General features: G+C 33.1%; 1 protein-coding gene and 1 long non-coding RNA gene across 5 annotated transcripts in view; one reads left to right on the top strand and one right to left on the bottom strand.

The window, feature by feature from the left end:
* Positions 1–8,781, top strand: part of LOC109788185 (putative LRR receptor-like serine/threonine-protein kinase At1g56140) — a 91,905-nt gene extending 83,124 nt beyond the window's left edge. For all 4 annotated transcript variants that reach the window (XM_083062392.1, XM_083062391.1, XM_083062393.1 and 1 more), the window contains 7 exons: positions 123–321; positions 749–901; positions 1,305–1,423; positions 1,957–2,167; positions 2,346–2,574; positions 2,972–3,122; positions 8,179–8,781. In XM_083062392.1, coding sequence (XP_082918518.1) covers positions 123–321; positions 749–901; positions 1,305–1,423; positions 1,957–2,167; positions 2,346–2,574; positions 2,972–3,122; positions 8,179–8,553 — 1,437 coding nt within the window. In that variant the 3' untranslated portion in view covers positions 8,554–8,781. The remainder of the gene's footprint in view (positions 1–122; positions 322–748; positions 902–1,304; positions 1,424–1,956; positions 2,168–2,345; positions 2,575–2,971; positions 3,123–8,178) is intronic.
* Positions 8,782–9,918: 1,137 nt separating this feature from the next.
* On the bottom strand, positions 9,919–11,968 carry LOC145950827 (uncharacterized). The gene is made up of 3 exons (XR_014428678.1): positions 11,941–11,968; positions 11,639–11,861; positions 9,919–10,123 (listed from the first exon to the last, which is right to left on the bottom strand). It is a non-coding gene; the product is annotated as an uncharacterized LOC145950827 (long non-coding RNA).
* Positions 11,969–12,532: the final 564 nt, after the last annotated feature.

The following is a 12,532-nucleotide window of genomic DNA, read 5'->3' as shown; positions in this document are numbered from 1 at the left end:
CTCATTTACATATTTTGCTGCCCAACGTTTTTTAGTGTTAAATATTTTGAATCACCCTTTTGTTTAGCATTTTTGTTATAGCCTCTTAATTTTGTATTTACCTTTTATTTTTCTCATTGTAGGGGAGTCTTGTTTTAAAGGACTTTGATATAAAAAGGGAGGCTGGGGGCATCTCTTTCAGTGCTGTCCAAAAGAAATTTAGAATTGAAGTGTTAGAAAATTATGTAGAGATCCATCTCTTTTGGGCTGGAAAAGGGACTTGCTGCATACCAGCTCAAGGTACTTATGGTCCCTTGATTTCAGCCATTAGTGCTATCCCAGGTAAAACTTCAAAAAGATAGACATTTCATATATTTTTTCTCAACTGATGCTATGTGAAAATGTTTTGTTTTAATTCGACTTTTCTTAGTTTTACTAGTAATTATAGTAATCCTCCTTATTTTTCCTAAACATTCCCTTTATTTATTAACTTTTCACGATATATTTTTTTTTTACCCTTGTTTATGTTTAAGCAATATTGAGTCATTAAATTTCTTGAATGAAGTTATATTGTCATGAACAATTTAGAACTTAGAATTTATGGAAGAAAAAAAATTTCTATTGTGATTTAGTCACATGACATCTCTTTTGTCTGCCTATAAAAATGTCGCAAATACTTATAGTGGTGTTTAATATTGATTTTTTTTATAACTTATAGTCTTTCTTATATCACAATTTTTATTTTATATATTTCTCGTTTGTGTCGTAGATTTCACGCCTACTGTTAGTAACAAACCTCCAAGTAGTAAAAGGAATAATGTTGGTGTAATCGTGGGAACAGTTGTTGGAGTTGTAAGCTTTCTATTTGTTCTTGCAATCTTCTATATCATTCGTAAACGAAAACACCATGACGATAATGAAGGTAAGTATTGCATAATATATCTCACCATTTAAGATGTTTTCTCACATATTTGTAAAGTAACTCTAAACATTATAGTGAATGACCTTATTGCATGGTGTGATAAGATAACATCTAAGGGACATTCCATGTTTGCAGTTTTAGAAATTATGAGGTCATTCTCAACCAACACATTCTATGTTAAGATTTTTTGTATCTTATCCGAAAGGTAGTAGACAATACTTTTCACATTTACACTTTTTAACAAGTCATCTTAATATAAAATATTTAGGATCAATTGATGAATACGCAAAATTTACAAATTGAATAAGTAGAAAATGAGACATCATCCCTAACTCTCATCTTGAACATAATATGTTAATTCATTTATGCTTTTTCCAACCATAACTGATCATTGAATTTGCAGAGCTTCTAGATATTGACACAAAGCCATACATTTTTAATTATTCTGAGTTAAAGAATGCTACTGATGACTTTAATCTTGATAACAAGCTTGGAGAAGGAGGTTTTGGGCCTGTTTATAAGGTAAATTAATATTCAGTTAAGTTAGAAAGGATAACTATATTTCATATCATAAAAACTTCATTATTCTCAATATAGACTTGCATAGTCCCAATGATTCATTATATATATATTTTGTTGACGCTATAAAATAAAAAAAATTGTCATATAGTGATACATATTTTATAGTGAAAAAATACATGTCACTAAAAATTACTTTTACCTACACTGTAGATATAAGATGTTAGTATATTGTTAAAAAGTGTAAGTATAGGCTATAGTAACACATAATATATGTTGTTAAATCTTATTCAAAATTAATAATAAAATTATGTAAAATTATATGTCAAATAGATTTATGTACTTATGTATTATATATTTAGTGACACATTTTATATGTAACATTTCTTATAGTATGATAAAGGTGATAAATATTTATGCTAGTATATATGAAATATTTGAGGCATACATAATTCTCTTTGTAAAATAGTACATAGAGGCAATATCTTGTTCATATAGTACTAAAAGATTAACATGTTTCCCTTTTTCTCTTATAGGGGACACTTAATGATGGAAGAGTTATTGCTGTGAAACAACTATCTGTACAATCCAATCAAGGAAAGAGTCAATTCATAACTGAGATTGCCATTATCTCTACTGTGCAACATCGTAATCTTGTAAAATTACATGGATGTTGCATTGAAAGAAATAAAAGACTTCTAGTCTATGAGTATCTTGAAAATAGGAGTCTTGATAAAGCATTATTTGGTATGAATGATAGTATATATTTCTATTAATTTGTATATGCATAAGTGTTAGAGATATTAAGCCATTTTTAAGCTTCCATTTAATAGCTTCATAAGCTAGCTTTCATGACAATATGAATGCATTTTTGCTTCTTCTTTGTTGACAAATTAAGGACAAATATATGGTTTTGTTTGAGCAGGAATTTGTTTAAATCTCAATTGGTCTACACGTTATGATATATGCTTGGGTGTAGCGAGAGGTTTAACTTATCTACATGAAGAATCTCGAGTCCGTATTGTACATCGTGATGTGAAGTCTAGTAATATTCTTCTTGATCATGAGCATATTCCAAAAATATCTGATTTTGGTTTGGCAAAATTATATGATGACAAAATGACCCATATAAGCACTCGCGTGGCTGGGACAATGTAAGTCATCACTATAATAAATGTTATATATAGTGACATACAAAAAGTGTCAATATAAATATAATATATGTAGGTATATATCTATTAAGCATATAACTACACACAATTTTAGTGTTGATTTTGAATGAGATTTAACAACATATTTTGTGTGTCACTATAGTTTATACGCACACCTTTTTAATATATGCCAACATATATTATATATTTATTGTGTAGGTAAAAGTAATTTTTAGTAATACATATTGTATCACTATAGGATGTGTGTCACTATATGACAATTTCCTCATTAAAACCTAATCATCTTGTATTTATCTTTTTATTTTCTTTTTTTTTATTGCATATGTAATTGTTTTTATAAACAATAAGCTTTTGATGTGCTCAATCTTTCATGATGAAGTGGATATCTTGCCCCGGAATATGCCATGCGTGGACATCTAACAGAAAAAGTTGATGTATTTTCCTTTGGTGTTGTGCTTTTGGAGATAGTTAGTGGAAGGTCAAATTCTGATTCAAGTTTGGAAGGAGATAAGATGTATCTTCTGGAATGGGTATGAACTCTACTATACTTCCTATGAATGTTAGGGCTATTTACTTTGAGAAATAGATTTTTATTTTCTATTCTTAGTTTAAATTATTAAAGTACTATTATTTTTCATTTTATTTCTTATTTTCATTTCTTATGCATACTTTTGAAAAAAAAATGAAATAAGGATAAAGCTGACCTGTTAATTTGTTATTAAATTTGAACACAACGTTTTCTCAAACAAAAATGACCTTTTAAATTTCTTATGATGTGAACGAGCGTTATTATATTTCAACGTCTATTTCAATTATTATATTTATGTAGCACTTTCATTTCCATTTCGGTTTTGAAACCAATAAAGTTGAATAAATTAAAAAAAAAACTCAAAATATCAAATTCCTTACTTATATATTGAGATTAATAAGAAACTTTTTATAAGAAGTTTCTTATTTCTATTTACATAAAAAATACCAAAATTAAGATTTCTTGAGTAAATTTTTCTACTTCAACTTTTATAGAAGTTCTTTCATTTAACTTTTGTACAAATTGCATGGCACGAGTTAGATGTCAAATTTTGAAATAAGGTTTAACTGTTTGTATATTTCTTATAATTTCACGTATTTTATATTTTAGTCTCTATAGTTTAAAATAAATCTTCTTAATCTTTATGTTTTTTCTTTTTTTAATTTTTTAGTTACCATAATGTAAAATAGATCATCTTAGTCTTTATACTTACATATTTCTAATCCTTTTAGTTTTTATAAGTAATTAATTTTTTTTTGTAACATCTCTTTTGTGTTGACGTAGTAAAGGTCTTCAATTTTATGAAGGTAAAAAAAAGATTTTTGAAGTATAGGCATCCTAAGTAGGAATATAAAAGACACACAAAGTGTTGAAAAACCTAATTAAGAGTAACTCTTATACGAAAATTGAATTAATACATCTTTCATGTCGATATGAAATAGATAATGTTATAAAAAAGTAAAATAACATGAACTAAAAATATTAAAAACCGCAAGTAAATGAACTAAAAATATCAATTTTAATCTAAGAATTAAAAATGATTGAAAAAGATAAACATAGGAACTGAAAAGATATATTTTAAATTATAAAGACTAAAAGATAAAGTAAGTGAAATTATAAGGAAAAAAATATTTTAATCTTGAAATAATATTATTTTATTTAATTTTTTAATTTACTTCTCTATATATTTATGAAAAAAAAAATCCTAACAGACTTAGAACAAATAATATCAACACAACCTTTAAGCTATAATGCGCCTATATCACACGCATTCATGTTGATACAATTATATATATGATACCCTTAACATTAGGGAGACATGGTAAAAAGGTTTACTAATTTATCATTAGTGTTAACAAATGAGGTACTGATTTCTAAAATGAATATCATTAATTTCAAAAATGAAATTGCAATAATTTCCCAAATAAATTATAGAATTTAGGACTTTGTCATTATGTTTTCATGCAGGAGGGAAAGCTTAGGTATAACAGTACAGATATATTACCTTGTGACATCACTTGTTTAAGTCTTATAAATCACTTTTTCCATGGGTAAGGCTACATATATCCTCCCTTTCCGCCCCCTAGACTTCATCAATGAAAAACCCTAGCTCCCTGGGTTTCCCTTTTTTTTTTGTTTTTTTGTTTTTCTTTTGAATAAGCCAATAAATATATTGAACTTTAGAGCATAAGAAATGCTCACCCAAAAGAGTAATAGTACATGATATAAACTATAAACACCCCACTTATGTATTAACCATATAGAGAAAAATAATTATAGATCAATTTGGTATCACCCCATCCTCAATAGGTACAAGTCCTTTAAATGTCACTGAAGTTCTCGAATGGCCCAACAACGAAAACAAATGACATGAAAGAACAAAGCCATCTAACCAAATTATGAAAATTTTGCTTAGCACTCCCACAGAAGCTACTGGATTTTGTAACCAACTAATTAACAAAAGAATAATTGAAATCTTTGTTATTTGCTGTTAGCAAGAGCCAAGACTGAAGTTCAACTTTTTCCATCAATCGCTCCATATCTAGCTCTACTCGCTTAAAAATTTGAGCATTTCTTGTGGATCATATTCACCAAATAGAAGCATATAAATATCTGACCCTGCTTAATTAAATCTTCAATTTTGTCCTTCAGAGCCGCGCACTCTTCAGTAGAGTGTCCTCGATTGCGGTGATACCTGCAAGACTTGTTGGTATCGGCCCGCGGCGGGGTGGATGCTCTTTTTGGAACGGTCAACACTTCAGAGGCGAGAGCTTGCTCAAGTATCGTTGCCCGACTTGCATTCAAGGGCGTGTACTGTGAGTATTTTGGTCCTCGTGTAGGTCGTTCTCGAAGTGTTATTTCTTTGTTGCGACCCCGAAATGATGGCTCTCCAGGCTTTTTGGTTTTACTCATGGTTTCGGCTCGGGCTTGATTCCGAAACTCAGCCAACTCCTCCATTTGCATATATTTATCAGCTCTCCTGCGTAGGTCATTCATATCTGAAGGGGGTTTCTTGCAAAGGCTATTGACGAATGGCCCTGGTTTTAAAGCTGTTGTCAGATGATGAAGTGCTACGACCGGGTTAAGATCTCAGATTTCCAAGGCTGGCTTGTTGAATTGATCCATGAAAGCTCGAAGCGTCTCCTTCTTATCTTGCTGAAGACTAACCAGCGATAAAGATGTCAAGCTATGGGGATGACTCGTTGCAAATTGAACTGTGAATTGAGACGACAAAGTATTGAATGAGTCGATCGAATTAGGGGGTAGCCGAGTGAACCAGCTCAAAGCCCTGCCCTTGAGAGATGTAGGAAAAATGCGACACAAGGCAGCATCGTCCGTAGTGCTCAAGGTTACCTGCGTAAGAAAAACATCAAGATGTTCATCAGGGTCAGTGGTACCATCATACTTATCAATAGGTAAAGATTTCCAATTGTCCATTAGATGGAGCTGCATGATGGAGGGGGTAAATGGGTGTCGGTGCGACCCGATAGTTGCCAAATCTGTGGGTCGGCCGACTGTGGGTAGGGCCGAAGGGAATTTTTGAGGTGCTGCCGCCGAGGCATGAGGGGCCGAGGTGTGAATTGCCTGGGATTGATACGACCCTTGGGTTTGTGTATTTGTGGCCTGAGTAGGTTTCCACGATGGATCCTGATTTTTTAATGCCTCGTTTTCGACTCTCAAGGCCGAAAGCTCCCTCGCATCCTTCTCTCGCTGCTGCTTCATTGCCTCCATCTCTTGTTTCAGCAGACGAACAGTCTTAGAAAGATCAGTTTCGTCTACCACTTCCACATGTTCCTCCTCTTCAGTCTGATGATCTTCCATGTTCGTTCTCCTAGTTATCGCCATTGCTTCGCTCAGTTGATCTTTTAGAATCGCCTCAGTTCGGCTCCACGGTGGGCGCCAAAATGTACCTGACAAAAGGATACACTAGTAGTCTTCTCGTAATCTGAGGGCCGAACGAGTACTTCGATTGAATATTCTGGTGAAGGGGTTGGTACCTGCAAAAGGCACTCCAACGCTCAAGTCAGGACAAGCACGAATATCTAGGGTAATTAATGAACAGTGACGTTACCTCGTGACATGAGCTATTTATACTGACATTTATGGGCCCTGACCTCCCTGGGCCCTGTGGCAGGATTACCGTATTAAGTAATACGCCTCTAATCGATTTATTGGTGTGATTAACTCTTAATCCTTAATTAGAGGGAGTCCTTAACTCTTTATTAGTGAGAATCTGGATCTATGGATCATCTGGTTGCCGATCGGCCACCTGGTTCGGCTATTCGGGTGCCGAATGGGTGTCAACCATCAGGTGGCCGAATGGTCGAGCTAGGTGGCCGAACAGCCTTGCTAGTACACTACAAATGCCACATTACTAATAAACCTTCAAATTGTTGGAAGTTTGTCTTACAATCATTGTGAAGACACGAAGACAAACCCCACCAACTTAAACAATTCCCTCTTTTATTGTTTTAGCTAGATTTAGATTTGAGGCATTATGTGATGGTTTTCTTTTAAAAATGATTTCAGTATACCTTATTTTATAAGACTTCAGTTCATGAAGTTGTTTCAAACCATATAAGCTAACATTTAGTAATAGTCACTATTGATTTCCATTCCTTACCATGGAGAAAGACACTCAGAATACTAGAATAGTGTAACTAATAGATGAAATAGATGCATAGGTATATTGAGAATTTTTTTTGTTTGTTGAATGTGCTTTGCATCAACAGAATATACGCATCAATATATTGAGTCTTTCTGGATGGTTTCAATCAATACTAGTCCAATAAAGGGGAAACCTGAATATCAAGAATAAGGATTTCCCAAGAATGGTCTATCATATTCCTAAGAAAATGCTCTCCTAATATATAATTTTTTTTATTTATTTATCCAAGTGACAAATAGAACAAAACTACATGAATGTCCTTCTCCCTGCGGGTGTAAACTCATGGCACAATTGACTAGGTGACAAGTTTATATCATTCGTTGCTGGAGCTACATTATAGTTAAGGTGAACAAATGCACCCTATCATTTTATACTACTAAAGCCTCACATTACTGGAAAATGTTGAGAGAAAAAGAGATGGATAGAGAAAATATACCAAACTGGGATATTAATTTGTTAGCGTGCTTCCTTTTTTTTTCTTTTAGATGAACCTAGGTATGAATTACCTTAGAATATACGGACTAATGTTTTGAGATATTAAGATAGATTTAAAAAGTTGATATCTTTTAATATATATATATATATATATATATATATATATATGTGTGTGTGTGTGTGTAATTTAGAATTAAACCCTTAACTACATACTAGCAATTAAGTTACAATTATTTTTAATTATGTCAAAAGATCGAGGTTGGTTGTCAATTTTTAAATGTTACCTTGTAGATATCTTTGTTTCAAAAATAATTAATAATCAGTTTTTATCAACTCCCCTAGTATTTTTTTGGCACCTTAATTTGTGCATTTATCGTTCAAATTTAACATCTTTGATTAATTTAAATATTTTTGGGACTCAGCGTAATGATTCTTACTATTTTCTTACTTTTAGGCCTGGCATCTACACGAAAACAACAATGTACTTGATCTTGTAGATCCTAGATTATCTGATTTTAATGAGGAAGAAGTAAAACAAGTTGTGAGAATAGGTCTCATGTGCACTCAAACATCACCAACATTACGACCATCAATGTCCCGTGTGGTAGCAATGCTTTTAGGAGATATTGAAGTGAACACTGTAACATCGAGGCCTGGATACTTGACTGATTGGAAATTTGATGATGTTACTAGCTTCATGACTGAGGTTGCAACCAAAGGATCAAACACAAGTTTTTTCAATTCTTCAGCAAGTACCAGCATAGTGGGTGGTGCAAAAATTGATGATTCTCAACCTATCCTTCGTGAGAATCTAAGTGGAGGTAGGTAAATAGTGGTGTATTAGTGCTTCAGAATGAGTGTACAACAATAATGGAAATGACAATGTACTTCAAAAATTGTGTTTCCTTCTTTTACTTTTCATGTTCTTTTCCCTTTGTTGTATTGTAGAGTAATTGCTTGCTTTATTTGTTAATAAGTTTGAAATATATATTATCAAAGGTCATCTGTTTCCAAAATGATACTCAAAGAATACATTCATTATTTTTTTATGGGCGTATTTAGAAAATTTGAGACTTTAAACAAATTTGTATAATACAAGAAATATATTATATATAGTAACATACAAAAATTATTATTATAGATACAATATATTTATATCTATATTTATTTGACATATAATTATACACAATTTTAGTGTTAATTTTGAATGAAATTTAATAATATATTTTGTGTTTTACTATAATTTATATCCACGTCTTTTAACAATAAATCAACATATATTATATTTATTATACAGATAAAAATAATTTTTAATAATAATTTTTGTATCAATATAGGATGTATGTCACTATATTATTTTTTTTAGTGGACCAACAGTGACTGTGTAACTCTCCAATACTTCACCCCATTCAAAAAGAACGACTTTCTTTTGACTCTCCCTAAAAATGGAATGTATTGCTTCCTTTCACTTACCATAGGGTATGAGAGTGGGTATGTATGTGTTATATTATAATATAATTTATCAAATTTATTTTTATTATTTTATAAAGTTTTTTAATTAAGGTTTAAAAATAAAATAATTTTATCATCTTTTCTAATAGTAATTCGTTCAATCATTTTGTGATATAATTGATCTCAATTAAGTCTTAAAATATAATTCTACAAGATTCTTTTGACAATGACAATCATTGCAAATATTTTAACATCAACCTATATAAACATTCACTAGTACAAAATTTGTTATTTACGTCATTGTTTTATTGTCGGAAAACGAAAAATCCAACGCAAAAAAAATGCGGTGGCATTTTTGAAATTTAAAATCTACATCGGCCCTCTATATAGTCCGACGTAGATTTTAAAAATATATGTTAGACCTCGTGGTGTCCGACGTAAAAAACTTGTTATATCCCTTTTCCCTCATTCATTTCTTCGTGCGCACTCTAGGGTTTTATTTGCAGAACGTTCAGGCGACCACCGACGACGAGTTTCTACGCATCCTAGGTGTTTCCGGTGACGTTGAACGGCGACCACTGTGGTGGCGACGTCCATTCATCATTGCAGATCATTTTATTCAATTGTATTGAAGTTTTGGTGCGGCTTATATGACACCCTTACTACCCCAACACATATATTGTAATAATGAAAACTTACAAATAAATTTTTCAATTTCGGTAAAAGGGTTCACATGAGAATCTTCAAAATTATCCTTCAATAACCACAATAATAAAAATGAAACGCAAGAGTTTATAAATTGTTTTTCAAAAATAACATTTACAATTCCAAATCCAAATAAAAACATATGTTCTAAAAATCCTCTGTCCCGATGTCACAATATCAGAGCATCCCCACAATTCAACTGTTGGCATACTAGATGCCACTCGAAGCAGGATCTTCCTCACCTAAAACATCCACAATTTGTACGGTGAGAAAAGAAAACATCCATATGTAAAACACATAGGCAACAATGTAATCTCATTACAATGAAATATTTACAAGCATTTCTATATATATCATAACTCTATCAATCATGCATCATTTTCACTTCAAAATTCGCAATCACACCCATTTATCTCAAATCTTGCAATTAACATTATCATTTTCACATTCATAATTCACACAATCTTACAATTAACACTATGCCAAGGCCACGCCACAACTGACATAAGTGATACGGGCTAATTGCCTCACTCATCCCACACCATGCCAGGGTCACGCCCTCCCTGTAGCATCACTTACCCAGGGGTCGTGCCATCCCTAGTCATTGATGTGAGGAACCACAATCACATGACAATCCACACAATCTCTTGCAATTAACCCTATGCCAGGGCTGCCATATTCGACATAAGTGATATGTGTTAACTGTCTTACTCATCTCACACCATGCTAGGGTCACGCCCTCCCTGTAGCATCACTTACCCAGGAGTCGTGCCATCCCTAGTCATTAGTGTGAGGAACTACAATCATAATCATATTCACATTCATACAACACCTCATCTCATAACTCAATTCCATACACACATCAAATAGGTCCAAAATAATGGGTTTCATACATATCAAGCAATTCACATTTTAAATCATCAATTTTTATCAAATAATATAACAATGATATTCATAAATTAATATAATAATCAATAGAATTAGCAATTTAATATAATTTCAGCATAAACAGTAAAACCCCTAATTGTTCCAAAACCTAGCTCACAAGCACTTTTCTACAATTTCGTTCTCTCTCCCAGATCATCATTCTTACAAATTATTAGCATATTTATAATCCTCAACACATACAGAATCTAATGGTATAATTAATTCCTCAAACAGAAATAATCCAATTTTTCCAAAACCTAACCTATAGACACTTTTCTATAATTAAAACAGTACAAAAACAGTACAAAAATTAAAACGATCTGAAGCAGATTAAAGCCATTCACATTGCAACAAAGGTCATCAGGTTGAGGTTGAGCTGTAACTTAAAAGCAGCAATAAAAAATTATTAATTTATCAAAAAAGCTCACTGTCAATTTAGGTTATACACATATAAGTAAATAAAATTAAGTTCCTTCACACGGTTCTATTTCCTGTTTTGCTTGCACTACACAAAAGTTGCAGTGCAAACATGGAAAACATGACTACATTTACTAACTTTGCAATTACCAAATCAATAAAAGCTAAACCAAACTACAGAAATATATAAAGAAAAATTAAACTCCAATACTAAACCAACACCCACACCCAAAACTTACTGCACAACCAACACCCAAAACAGATCAGAGACCACAAAAACTAGATTACACCACTTCCACTGAATACATTCCATTAAACAATTAAAAGCACTGCATTCACAGTGAAACGCGCGAACAAGCGAAGATATGCAACCGGAGACAGGTATAAAACGAGAGAACGGAGGCAGCGCGTACCTTTTGGTTTTTGCCAACGTTGAGGAACTCGTGCAGGCCTTCGAGGGAGAGCTCCTTAGCGCCGTTGGCGGCGATGGCAATGGCAGAGTTGAGCAACGGCAGCGCCCAACGGATGAAGCGGTCCACGAGCATGAGGTGGTTCTGTCTGCCACTAGGGACGAAAGTGATGACGGGGCATAGAGCGCCGTAGGCTGTGACGGTGGCTTGGCGAACCTCGTAGCATCTGCATTGAAATGGAAGAGGTTAGTAGAGAATAGCGAATTAAGTTAAAAATGGAAGCGAGAATGAAGTGAAGATGCAACAACAATGGCGCAGCGGAAGGGATGGAATGTGAAGGATGGACGAAACCCTAGCAACAATGGCGCAGCGGAAGGGATGGAATGTGAAGAGACAGAGAATGTGTGAAGAGGGCTCCCTTCTGCCCTCTTTTAGGGTTTCTTAAATTACCCTTTTGCCCTTCTAGAAGGCTTGGGTCAAATTGGGCCCAAACTGATTTGAACATTGCAAAACAAGGCCCAAAACGTTTCCAGATTCCGTGGGTCATTTTCGGGCTCCATTTTGACCATCTTAGGCTTCGAATTAGGAGATTCACATTAGTCAGACATTTGTAGCTTTTTCTCTTAGCTTTCCAACGCCACCAAGATTGCTCAATTAGGAGTTCTGTAGCTCCAGATATGGCAAAAAAACCGAGCGAAGGTCAAACTGTCCAAAAATTTGATTAGTTTTGCAATTAGGCCCATAATTCAAATGACAATTAGCAAACATGATAAAACCACGAAATTAACCCTAAATGTGAGAAGTAATCAATGCCATAATGATATGAATTGAAGCACTAAATTACGGCTCATCAATCAGTTTATAAGAAAAAGGACTACAAATTTTAGTTCCTAGCCA

This window comes from Cajanus cajan, chromosome 8 (genome assembly GCF_000230855.2).
Source record: "Cajanus cajan strain Asha chromosome 8, NIPB_CcT2T_4, whole genome shotgun sequence".
NCBI lineage: Eukaryota > Viridiplantae > Streptophyta > Magnoliopsida > Fabales > Fabaceae > Cajanus > Cajanus cajan.
Note: the sequence above shows the minus strand (reverse complement) of the source record. Positions and strands in the feature narration are given on the sequence as shown.